The following is a 13,733-nucleotide window of genomic DNA, read 5'->3' on the forward strand; positions in this document are numbered from 1 at the left end:
CTTTGCTATATTATAACTTCTCATCCATGTTGATTGGTATTTAGTTATGTGAATTCTTAAAACAGGGCTGTGGCAAGTTGGTTTTATGATTTTAGAATAAATCACTGAATGTTGGGAGAACTGGGCTTTTAGGGCCGAGAAAACAGCTCTAAAGAACACCGTCTCTTCAGTGTTTCTCGTGAATTCTTCTGTGCTCTGTGTAGGCAGGAAAGTCCCACCATCTACAAATAAGGGCAGGGATTTTGTTGAGCTATGCCCTAGCTTGGTTTTCCAATTACTGGAGGTGCAGACTCTCTGGGAAGGGCCGGATTTAGAATGATTCGCTTCTGCACCACTTTTCAGGAGCATGTAGGTGGTCAGCCTGTGTGATTGGTTAGCAATGTCTCGGAGAACATTGTGTAAATATCATTAATTATTTAACTTCAAACCTGATGAAAGTAGTTCTAGATATAAATTGAGACTCAGAGTTGGGAAGAATTTATTTCTGGAGCAAACCTCTTTCTATAGAGTTATGAAGTGTCCTAATGCTTATAAGTGAGTTAAAAATCATCATGTGTTTTTAAAGTTACTGTGTTGAAAACATGTGGAATGTTCTAGGAGAGCCCCTCAGCCATTTGACACCAAGAAAACTCAGTTTGAAAGTAGGAAGTGCTGAGAGTGGAAGCCCTAGTCATCCCCAGTTGCGTCCTGAGGTTTCACTGTGTAATTCTGTTACGGCCATTACCTGTCCACAAGAGCGTGCAGCTCAGCCCTGTGCACTCACCTCCAGGTCTCTCCCTCAGAATCCTCCTGGCCACGGGGAATAAGAAAGCACTTACCTGCCTAATCAGCATTCCACACATCCAGCCACTGCACTTATTGTTTTATTACAGAAAATTGATATTTCCTCTGAGTTTTGGGTCTTCCAGGAAAATAAATACCATCACTGTTCTGTCTTCCCACAAGCTATGTCTGCAATTTAGATAAGTTACCAGTAAGTGCACAGTGATATTTATATGAAGACCTCATGGTCCAACAGAATGGGTATGATTACAGCCATCGTTAACTGAGGCCAAGTTCTCCTTGGTTAAAATTTCTCCACATACAATAAAAGCTGCACATTAAGATAAAAAATTATAACCACGAATCAATTTGTAGTGAGTAGTGATAGAGTTTTAAGGGCAAGACAAGGAAAAAAAAGTACCTACGTACAATTTTATACCTCTTTATTAATTGTCAGAGTTAATAGTCACTGCTTCAGATAATTCCGGCTTTGCCTTTGAGATTAGGTGAGATAATTAACTCAGATTTTTCTGAATAAAGAGGTCAGCTTTGGAGACATAGCTGTGGTGCTTCAGAACCTCTTGCTAGTTTTCCTGCTCTTTTAATCATCTCACTATGCAAATCGTGGCTCAGTTCCCCTGGCTTCTGGCTTGTCAGGAGAAGGGATCCACACAGAGCCCTCAGCCTTCACCTTCTAACTGTGGTAAAGTGTAACGTAGAGAACGCCTTAGGGATGTCTGCTTTTCAGTGGGGCTCCCTCAGCCCCACATTCCAGCCCAACCTTGTGACTCAGTCTCCAGTCTTGGGCTGATATTGTTCTGAGTGTTATTAAGTGTTCAGATGTGAGATTTATTACAGTATTAGATTTCATTTCTCATTTCTGGCCAGATTGTAGGAAGGTGCATCTCTTCACAGTGCGCTTTGCCAGGAATTGAGATAGGTTTTCAGTCATATTTCAAATTTTGGAGCCAACTTCAGGCTTCATATATTTCTCTGAAGACTTCTCCAATAGCTCTGGCATGACTCATTTCCTTTTTCTGGAGTTTTATAGAATTTATTATTTTCATTATGTATTTCGAATCCTGACACCTACTAGATGCACTCAATTTTTAAATCCTTGGATATGCAGATGGGAGTTAAGTATTGGATGGTGACTTTTATGTTAAAAAATGAGATATTGTTTGGCACATTATCAAATCCCATTTTAATTGTTTTACCTTCCATTATAAAATAATCTAGTTATTTCTTTTACCTTACTTATGATAGATTGAATAGATCAAATAGACATATTAACTACAAAAACAAGATCAAACTTTGTGAAGCAGAGACCTGGGGAATATATAAGATATCAAAAAATACAACTTGACTGATCATGTCAGTTTTGACTTTTAAACATGCAGCTGTGGAGATCATGGTGATATGTGTACTTTTGGATTATATAGTGGTATCCAGAGCAAGCACTGTGTGTTTTATCTCTGGGCTGCTATAGGAGAAACCCGCAGAACCTGCCCAGACCTTGGCCTTGCATAAGTCCCCAAGGGGCAGCTTCAGCTGTCTTTAAGGGTACCACCACCTCCCGCTTAGCCAACTTTCTAACAGCATGAAAGAAAATAACAAGTACATAGCCATATTCCTTGCTTAAATAAAATGCTGCAAGAGCTCAAAGTAGACAAATATTTGTTTCTCTTGAGAAGTGTTCATGTTATTCAATTAACAGTGCCACAAGTAAGAGAAGTGGAAAAATACCAGGAGGATAATTTGTCCAAGGTGACATTGATTTATTGCAAAACTGAATAACACAACTAACTAATCAGCAAATTAAATTAAATAAAGTGGGTTGGAATGTCTCTTATTTCTTCCATGTGTGACATACCTATTACAGTTCTGGCCTCTGTTTCCAGGATGCTAAAACCATCTTAGAAAATACCCGCTGGTTTCTTCCCCTCCAAACCACCAGGGATCTCCTTGGCCTTCAGTATCTTTTGCTTCACACCCAGAGTACTTTCTACTAGAAGCATCCCCCAGTGGCTGCCTGCTTAGTTCCTATATAGAGAGTACAGAGTAGAGGTTGGAGAACAAGCTCTAATATCACATTCCTTCTGTTTCAGTCTTCAATCCATAGCTTTAAAGTTGCTTATCTTCTTTTTGCCCTTTTCTCCCTGCAGAGTCAGAGGTAATTAAAGTATTTATCACATAGGATTGTGATCATTCATTTATTGAAACAGGCAATGTATTTAGAAAACTACCTCACTAACCCTAGGTTCTCAAGTGGTGGTTTTTTTGGTGGAAGTTCTCCAAGGAAAACAAAATCTTTTTTTTTTTTTTTTTTTTTTAAATGGGAGATGGTGGGAATCAGGCAGGTTGAGACCAGGGAAGCCAAGGTGCAGTTCGAGTCTGAAGAGGGCTCAAGGTTCAGGAACAGCTCTGCTTCAGTTCTGGTCAAAAGTTGGGAAAAGTCAGCGTTCCCATCGAGGTTACTCAGGAAAAACGCTCTCTTCCTCATGGGAGGTCAAGATCTTTATATTCTTTAGGTTTCTACACATTAGAGAGGGAAAATATTTATTTATTCTAAAAATTTAAATGTTTATTTTATCCAAAACTATCCTCACATAAAAACCCAGGATCAAGTTTGATCAAATGTCTGGGAACCCTCTGATCCAGTCAAATTAACCACACTATTATCAAATTTAATATAAATATGTTTATATATAAATATGTATGTAGAAATATATATCAATACATTTTAATATATATTAAATATAATTATATAAAATTATATAATAAATATATGTCTATGTTAAAGTTATATATTTTAACTATATAATTAATATATAATTTTAATTCTATATGTGAATATATAATTTATATAGCTTTACTTATATATAATTTTACTAATATTTTGTAACATATACCTGTATCTGGGATGTAATTTATTATACATCATATGTATGATATATTATCATTATATGAATTATTTAGCATTCACGTCCATTCAGTGAATCATGTCTTCAGCTCAGCTTTGATTATTATAAATCATGTGCAACTCAAATACCACCTCTTTCATGTAGAGATGTAGTCACATCTTGGAGCTCTTCTTTTTGCACTGAAGACATAATTGCATCATTACTAGCTCTAAACTTTTGGTTTTAAGCTGCCTTGTGTATAAAAGATAAGCATAGTAGCTATTGCATAAGGTTTCTAAGAAGCTGAAACTACAAAATACCTTGCTGGTGACTACCATCTAACAAGTACTCAGAGGTGTATGTAAAACAGACTCCTTCTCCTCCTCGTCATTCCATTGCAATTATTCTGAATCTGGGGTCTTATTTCCCAGGTCAATAAAATGTGCTTTGCTATTTTAAAATTTCCTTAACTTTATTCATGTGCCTTGCTAGTGACTTTATTGCAACCTAAAGCTATAGCTTCTTAAATATACGATTCATTACTGATCATTTGGTTTTAAGATTTTAAAAATGTTCTTCACTGCCATCATCACCATCTCCTGCCTCATATTTCATTATAACCATTTGCAAATACACTGCGAACACTGTTTCCTGAGTGAATGCATGCATTAATAAGCATTGAAATGGTATTTTCCATATATTCAAAGAGAGCAGAATATATAATAACTTAGACAGTGTACTCAGTATCTGAGTTTATATTTACTGTAGTTTTATTCACATCAAAGTGGTTTGTGAGAGCCAGGTCCAGTTTTACATTAGTTAAGATAAAGTATGATCTTGAGGCTTTTATAGATAAACGGAGACAACTTGAGATCATACTCATAAGTAAAACAAATCAAACTCACATTTGTAAATATTGAATTGTCTCCCTAGTGTAAAGAAAATTGAAATAATATTGAAATCTAAAATATGCAATAGATATTGTGATGATATTGTGATAGTGGAAGGGAAAGAAAGTGCTCAAAAGGAAAGAACAACTTGGATAAGGAAAAGGAAAAGAGGAAGAAGGGAAAAGATTATACGTATATTGGTGTATGTATATGTATATGTTTGTATATACAAGATAGATAACTACACTGCTGATCTCTGTTAGTTCGTCTGAAAGAACAGTTTGTGCTTTCATTATTTGATCGTTATTTTCATGCCTAAATCTTATAACCCGAACAACTAATTCTAAGATAATTATGTGCAATATATTAACCAATACTTATTTCCTACTATTTTTTTGAAATTCTATATCATTTCTATCTTTTTTCTGTCTTGCTTTTTAAAATAAAAAATAAAGAAGAGCAGTAGAGAACTGAATGATCGCAGGTCACATCCTAGATTTGCCAAGGCTAACACTGCAGACCTCTGCCTTAGTAGCCATATTGCATCTGGGATTCAGTGGAGACACATTTTCAACAAAACGGCAGCTTCCACCTCAGTTATGTTGATTGGGATTTATTGGCTTACTCTTTGCATTTATTTTGTGTATCATCTTGTTTGGGAAATTGTAGAAGAGCTGATGAGCATAAGAATGTATGTTTAAATTCATAGACCTCACATACAGAAATATTTAAGTAACATCATAATAAAATGAGGTTGGATTTTGTGAAACATCTCCATCAAACTTGCATAAGCACCGGATGACCAAGTACTTGCTCTGTAGTTCTTCATTGGGGAACAGCTTGTGTCTGTGTAGACTAGGATACGTGTGCTTTCAGAAGCATCACGGCAAATACCAAGGCTCCGTGCATCAGCGTAAACCTGCAGTGCAGACATCAGTGAGCTGGTACAGCCTGGGGGCTGTGAGTGCACCATGCTGTTTTTAGCGGTAATTTTTTGGTGTGCAGATTGAGATCTTTCCTGGGGATCACAAATGACTCATGTCCGGATCCTCCCAACATTTCCCCTAAGAGCTTCTGCATGAGGATTCATGATCACAACCCCGAAACAGTTGGCAATGGACTCCTTCCTCTCACTTCTACATTTGCATGAAGTCTCCTGAATAAATCATGAGTTACTTCTTTTTCCCCTACCGCAACAACTAAATCTCATAATTAGAATTTTCTACTTCTTTTAATGCATTCAATTATCTGCTGACTCAAGCATCTTCAGGTCAAATGCATTAGAAAACAGCTAATTATGTCCTTTCCCAAGAGTAAGAAAATCTTTACATTTAATTAAAAGATCTTAACTCAACTCCCTCACATTAGGGTCTACTTCCCAGTGGGTTTATTTTTTTTACAGGGTGACTAAAAGTGCCAAGTCCCATATTAAAATTAGGAGTGCTGTTATTTCTTTTTTGTCCTTTCAGATAAAAGTATTTTTGACTGAAGAATATTTTGATTGTTAATTTCATTCTGTCAAACACAGCTCTGCATTTATCTTAAAGCCTAGATAATTGAGAAAGTGCTTTCTGGCTTTAAAGTCCTCTCTTCTCCATGTCCTCGACCCGTAAAGTCCCTTAACCATACCGTTTTTCAGTCTTGGTCTTCTCTCTGACACACTAATCAGCACACAAGCAAAGGTGGCAGAATAACATCTCAAAAGATGAGAGAAAAACGTTGAGCATCACGTCTGAGACACGTAGGGTTCAAGCACACAGGACGTTCTTTTATGAGAGAAAGTTGCAAAAGTGCTTTTTCCCCCTCTATGCTATATTGGAATATTGGCGTTGAGAAATCTATCTTGGTTTAATATCCATCAGGAATATGGGAAAATCAAAGCATGTGCTTTTCATTTAGTTTCATGAGTTTTATTTATTTTTTACTTAGAACAAAACTTGCTTTTTATTAAAAATCGGGCTTAGTACAAAAAGAGAAATCTGGAGGGAGACCTTGGAAAAGTGGAGGCAGTGTTCAGCGTAGGTGAAAGCGTTGGCGGAAGGGAGAGTACTAAGGCAAAATGCAGAGCTGGAATCGTGTGTACCGCTCCTTGGCCAAGAGAGGGCATTTCAATCAGATATCTCATGGCCTGCAGGGAGTTTCTGCAGTACCTCTGAGAACTTATGCAGATCAATCGATTGATGCCGATGTAAAGGTGATAGGTTCTGGTCCTGGCGGTTATGGGTATGTTGCTGCCATTAAAGCTGCGCAGTTAGGCTTTAAGACAGTCTGCGTTGAGAAAAATGAAATACTTGGTGGAACATGCTTGAACGTTGGTTGTATTCCTTCTAAGGCTTTATTGAATAACTCTCATTACTATCATATGGCCCATGGAAAAGACTTTGCTTCTAGGGGAATTGAAATGTCTGAAGTTCGCTTGAATTTAGAGAAGATGATGGAGCAGAAGACGAATGCAGTAAAAGCTTTAACAGGAGGAATTGCCCATTTATTCAAACAAAATAAGGTAGTTCACGTCAATGGGTTCGGAAAGATAACAGGCAAAAACCAGGTCACAGCTACAAAAGCTGATGGCAGCACTCAGGATATTGATACAAAGAACATCCTAATAGCTACCGGTTCAGAAATCACTCCTTTTCCTGGAATCACGATTGATGAAGATACAATAGTGTCATCTACAGGTGCTTTATCTTTAAAAAAAGTTCCAGAAAAGATGTTTGTCATCGGTGCAGGTGTAATTGGCGTAGAATTGGGCTCCATCTGGCAAAGACTTGGTGCCGATGTGACAGCAGTTGAGTTTCTGGGTCACGTAGGTGGAGTCGGAATCGACATGGAGATATCTAAGAATTTTCAGCGGATCCTTCAAAAGCAAGGGTTTAAATTTAAATTGAACACAAATGTTACTGGGGCCACCAAGAAGTCAGATGGAAAAATCGATGTTTCCATTGAAGCTGCTTCTGGTGGGAAAGCTGAAGTCATCACGTGTGATGTACTCTTGGTTTGCATTAGTCCCTATTACTCAGAATTTGGGACTAGAAGAACTTGGAATTGAACTGGATCCCAGAAGCAGAATTCCAGTCAATAGCAGATTCCAAACTAAAGTTCCAAACATCTATGCCATCGGGGAAGTGGTGGCCGGCCCAATGCTGGCTCACAAGGCAGAGGATGAAGGCATCATCTGCGTGGAAGGCATGGCTGGCGGCGCGGTGCACATGGACTACAGCTGTGTGCCATCGGTGATCTACACGCACCCTGAGGTGGCCTGGGTCGGCAAATCGGAAGAGCAGTTGAAGGAGGAGGGTATTGAGTACAAAGTTGGGAAATTCCTGTTTGCTGCCAACAGCAGAGCTAAGACAAATGTTGACACAGGTGGCATGGTGAAGATTATTGGGCAGAAGGCAACAGACAGAGTGCTGGGAGCACATATTCTGGGACCAGGCACTGCAGAAATGGTAAATGAAGCAGCTCTGGCTTTGGAATACGGAGCGTCCTGTGAAGATATAGCTAGAGTCTGCCATGCTCACCTGACCTTATCAGAAGCTTTTAGAGAAGCAAACTTGGCTGCATCATTTGGCAAAGTGATCAACTTTTAAATTAGAAGATCTACTTCTTTTCTGAAACCTCCTGGAAGCTTTTGTAGAGGTCACATTTCTGAACAGGATATGCTCACAGTTCCAAGAACTTCTAGGACTGAATTATGAAACTTTTGGAAGGTATTTAATAGGTTTGGACAGAATGCAATAATCTTGTATCTATATTTTAAATACTCTGTTTCAGTACATTAGCATGCAGGAGAAAAGCTACCTGTAGTAGCATCCTGATTGATTTTCACCAGTTCGTATTTTCATATTTATGAAAGGTTCAGCTCCATTGAATTAAAGTGGCATTTATCTTTGATTCTGTGAAGGCGATGGAGTTGGATTATGGTGTGTGAAGAGAGGTGATCAAGTTATTTTAAATTTGGTTTTCATATTGAAAACAAATCTGTTATTAGAACAAGACTTAAATACATATGTATAAACCAAACTTGTGTAAATAGTGACCATTTCTCCCTTGTTTTATTTAACTCCTAAGTTCTTGAAGTTTAGAGGTAGAATTTATGAGTTTACAGAGATTTTAAGGTTCTGTTGAGGTCTACAAGTTTGAGGATAATTAACATAGCTATGGAAATTAAGCCTATCTACAAAACTCAAATATTAAATACTTAAATGTTTTATAGCAAAGACTGCAAACATCAAAATAAATGTATTTGTTTACTGGTTAAAAAAAAAGAGGAATCTGGGTTTTGAAGGAAATTGGGCAATCTGGAAGAAAACAGCTCTATAATAAGCTTAGATGAGCTAAGTTTGTAAGGTGCACATCCTCCCTTCCCTCTTTCTCCCTCCAACCTGCTTTTATTTCCCTCTCTTTTCTCCTGTTCTCTCCCTTGCACTTCAGTGTTATTTGACTAAACACCTGTCCAAGATGCGAGTACAGAGAACTGAAACCTCAGGATGCTTGTACATGGGCCACACTTGGGTCACTCTCATTCCTGCAAAGGAATCCATCACTGGGAAGTGATGACACTCAGTGTTCCTATTGATTCAGAGATGAGGCAAACAGAACAATTGGTGATTCCTAAACAGAGGAATGACACCAGGAAAGTGGTCTTTTTTTTTTTTTTTTTGAAGATTCATCTAACAACATCTAAAAATAATGTGTAGAAAGAATAGGAAGGCAGTATCAGTAGGGCTGATAGTTCTCAGGCTGAGGGTGTTGTGTGTTCCAAGTAGCCTGCCACAGCGACAATGAAAAGGACTTCACACTGAGGGACGTGCAGGAAGAACTGATCAGCGACAGCCTGGTCACAGGAATAAAGAACAGTGATGAACCACAGATCATCTTATGGTTAAAGCGTGTATGACCAAGAACAATGGGTGAATCATAAATGTGAGTTGATCAGAAGAGCAACTTGGGTAAAGATTGGTTTCCTGTCATCCATGCTGTGAAACTATTTCTAGGTGGAAATATAAAAACTAAGGGGATGTTTGGAGAAAGTTTGCAAAGAATTGAGCAAAACAGATGGAAAACACCTCAGAGGCTTCTGGACCTCAGCTCTCTGAACCTCTTGATACATTATCCATTAATTTTGCAGAGTGTGTGCAATTCCTAACTTTGATCTGTATTTGTATGGCTGGAAAACAGTACCTCCCAAAATGGTGTTTGTCAATCCTGTCTGGATCCTGCTACCTAGAGGACCTTTTACAAATTTAAAGGCTTTTTTAATTGAAGGTTTGGGAATGCATGTGTGGAGGATGAAAATATATGGGTAAGAAATGAGAAGTGCCACAGAGAAACCAGGAAGGAAGGAGCGCAGAATGGGTAGGGGATTCGTGGAATAAGTGGGGTGGAGGGAAGCTGGACTACTAATGGATTCCTGGAATGTGGTTTAGATTGAGAGATTCGCTAATGTTTTACAATTCTGATGTATGGTTTATAGAATTAGTCTTCGTAGATCATCAGAATAGCAGAGATGAGACCCCATACATGAACAGAGTAGTCTTCTGTAATAAAATACAAGGTATAAAAATACAAGGATAAAAATATGATACACTTACATCTTTAAAAGCTTTATTACAAGGAAAGACACTTTATCATTAATTCTTCTCTAAATACTTCTCACTTGCTTAGTTCTGGAAATTTTCTTTCTTGTCTTCAGGTCACTGTCATGGCTGCCTTGATGCTCTGAATAGACTCAGAACCATGGTCATTTTGACTTTGGAGTGGAGCCAGACCTGGTGGGAAGGTGGATGGGAACACACTGTCGTGATTTCAGGCTGCCTTTTTCTCGGATGCACTCAGAAGCAGCACTCACTGCATTTTCTATCACACCCCATAAAGACACTTTGGAAAGAGGACCTCCAGCACTGCTCCAGAGAGTGGCAAGAATGATGGAATGAGTTTGTCTGGAGCAAGGGGAGTATTTTGAGGGGAATTAATGACAAAGCATACTTTATTGCAATAAACTATTTTGTTACAAGTTTGTACATTCACTCTATTTCTTAATCACTCTTTGTATATTTGACCTAGAGTGGTCACAGATTCCTAATCATCACCAAGGTCAGCCAAAGAGGGAGCTGGCAGCAGAGGTGCTGGCTGGAAGCTCTTGGCTAAGTCCATGTAGTAAAAAGCAGAAAGGGGGTTGGAAACCAGTGAGTGACTCGGGCTATTCTAACAACCAAGCCAGGATCAGAAAGCCCATAATATTACAGGAGCACACGGAACTTAGCGGGTCTAGAGGTGCGTCAGTCACTGCTTCCGGCAATTCCATAGCCTGTGGGGGAGGGGGGTTAGTTTGCTCCCCGCCTAACCACACTATGTGTGTTAGCACCTCCGCATCTGCTGCCTCCATCTGATACAGAATTCCTGTTCCCCTCTCAGGCACCTGCTAGTCACAGGTGAGCACATTTGGAGGGGGTATCTTGGATGACCCCCAATAAATGAGAACTAATTATTAAAGAAAGCCTCAGTAATGTGATTTATCAAACCAAGTGTCTGCAGTTCAGCCCTGTTCTTCACTCGATGCCTTCTTCTTCATTTCCCCAAAGGCACTGCTCAAATTTGTCGTGAAGACAGTGTGTGAGACAAGTGATGCTGAGGCTGATGGGAACCCTGTGGGCCACCTCATGACCTGCCCCTGTTACTGCTGGAGGAAACCCTACAGATCACTGTGGGATCTCGATGGAGACTGGAGGCTTGCTATCAGAGAGTGATGGATTCCTTCTCTCTCCAGAGGTTGAGCCTGCCATCTCACTCCTTTAGTCAAATAAACTAGAGCATGCGGCTACGTTTTTAGGCTACACTTCAAGTTAATTTACCATCCAGAAGCTTTTGCAATTTTATCTATTAATCCAGATTGATTCAATTCATTTTCAAGCCCACAGACATTTCTGGAGATCTAGGAGTATGCCAGCCTCTTCAGTAGGGAGAGAAATGATGACATAAACGTGGTTTTTGGGCACGATTCTCTGGACCTGTTTGCATTTAAAGGTCATAGCATAAGTAGAGTACTGAAGGTCGTTCCAAATGTTAACAAAATACAGAGACAGTAATAACAGACTGCCTGAAAATGTAGAATAAGATACTGGAGAACATGAGAGTTGAGCAGGGAGTGACAAAGGGAGCAGGGAGTCAGACAGAGAAGGGATGGCAGGCGTTGCAAGGAGGAGCAGGGGGTATCAGGTAGGGCGGTGTTTTCCAGCAGTCCGCAAGGACTCCACAGTTATGTGCGTGGAGGTCAAGGAGGAAGCCATGGTCGGGGATGCAGCGTGAGACCAAGTGATGACAGGCTCTGCTTGCCAGGCTAAATATTAAACAAAGCATCCTTTTAAACATCAAGAGGTGTTAATTTCTTTGCATCATTCACTCTCGAGTGTGTGCGTGACAAAAGGTATCTGGAGTTCTAATTTGGCTATATGCTTTGGCTGGAGGGCGATCTTCTACCCTGAGAAAAGCTCTCATCTGGATCTCGTGGGATCAGTTTTGCACATCTTTACCACGTGGGGTGTGCACTTAAGATTTTTGTCTGCCAGGTTTCCTGGGAAGGAAAAAGTACATGTAATGATGGGTTCTAAGAAGTAATACTTTGTTTTTGAAACGCAGGATGCATTAGGAAGCACTGAGGAGGACACTTTCCCACAGCACTGCTTCTCTTCACTGTGCTACAAGTCACCGTGCTCCTCGCTGCACCACATGGTGCCCGAGTCCAGCGCCCTCCTGGCCTCATGCTGTTCCTGTTGACTTCTTAGGAACAGCACCCTTCTCTCTCCTTATTCCCAAGTCCAATTGCATCTCCCTTCAGCCTCCAGAGAAAGTTCCAGACTTGTCCCTGTAGTATATTAGATCAGACTCTCCAGGAGCAAGTTCTAATACAAAGACTCCTGAACAAGTGACTCAAGTCATGTTCTTAATAACTGGTGTGAGGTTAAGGGTCAGCACAGAACGTGGAAGAGGGTGTACAGTGTTTCAGGGCCAGGTTGTTCCTGTAGGGCATCATGGAGCGGACACTGCAACTCGAGATCCTTCTCCACACAAAGGGGCTGAACTCTCAAACTGATCAGTTCTTGGCTGCAGTCTTCTCCCAGAGGGAAGAGTTGGCAATGCCAACTTCCAGGTATTTCCAATTCTCTGTGCCTGCAGACAGAGCTGGTCCAGTAGCCCATGGCCAGGCCTCTGCAGACAGTTGTAGATGGAAGCCATTAGAAAGAAAAGGCAGACAAGCTGGAGGCTTATCATAATTGGATAAAAGGGTTCAAGGGGTCAGGATGCAGCCATGACAGCATTCAATAACATTTCACATATTTCTCATGTGCCAGCCAGACTGGTTGGTTCTGTAAAATTACCTGGGAGTTGTTTTGTCTCTTTCTCAGAGAGTGAACCTTGGTTTCTTGTGGGTGTCTTTTAGTGTCCAGCCTACAGCAGTGCACACAGAATAAAAAGCCACCCTCTCCCTGCTAATCTTGGGTCTCAAGGAGGGCTTTCAACCAATTTGCCTGCTTGAGATTCCTCCAAATCTGATTAGCCTACTGAAGTCTGGGAAGATCCTTACACAGTGAGTATCAGTTTAACGGGCCCCTGTGCCCATTTCACCCCTAATGAGAACCCTACACTATTCCTTGGGGTTTCTATTGACTCCAAGAATTCAAGAGTATGGAAAATATATCCATTAATCCAATGATAAAACCCTAGGGATGGTGACCAATTTATTGAGATGATGGAGGGCATTATGGGACCCTTGGTGGCTCTAAAAAGCAGTGTGCCAGCATGGAGCCTGTGCAGATGGAATAACTCCACCAAGTAATGCATTGGAAACCAGCTCAATAAGCACATCTTAAAATGGATAGTGAAAAATTGTCAGCCATGTGGGGGCCTTTTCCTCCTTCATTTCTGTATTTCTCCTAAATGGACAGAAATCTGACATTTACATGTAGAAGGAAGCCTGGACATTTCCTAACTAGAGCATTTTCCAACCTACACTGATGCAAGCACAGTGATATCTGCTGACTTTTTTGTAACCCAAATCTGAAGTGGGTACCTTGCACACATGCATATATTGCTTCCCATATATGCCCTTATCTTTTCTGAAGGGAAAGTAAAAGTCTAGGAGAAAAGTGTGCTGTTTGAATGCATAATCACCCCTCTT

General features: G+C 40.0%; 1 protein-coding gene across 1 annotated transcript; it reads left to right on the top strand.

Moving 5' to 3' along the window:
* Nucleotides 1-6,544: 6,544 nt before the first annotated feature.
* Nucleotides 6,545-8,823, top strand: LOC100714769 (dihydrolipoyl dehydrogenase, mitochondrial-like). Its single transcript, XM_063248175.1, is given in 2 exon segments — nucleotides 6,545-7,561; nucleotides 7,563-8,823. Coding segments are annotated over 2 exon segments (1,530 nt in total). The 5' UTR covers nucleotides 6,545-6,614; the 3' UTR covers nucleotides 8,146-8,823.
* Nucleotides 8,824-13,733: the final 4,910 nt, after the last annotated feature.

This window comes from Cavia porcellus, unplaced genomic scaffold (genome assembly GCF_034190915.1).
Source record: "Cavia porcellus strain 051 isolate PalLab524CR breed Dunkin Hartley unplaced genomic scaffold, mCavPor4.1 scaffold_1, whole genome shotgun sequence".
In the NCBI taxonomy this organism is placed as follows: domain Eukaryota; kingdom Metazoa; phylum Chordata; class Mammalia; order Rodentia; family Caviidae; genus Cavia; species Cavia porcellus.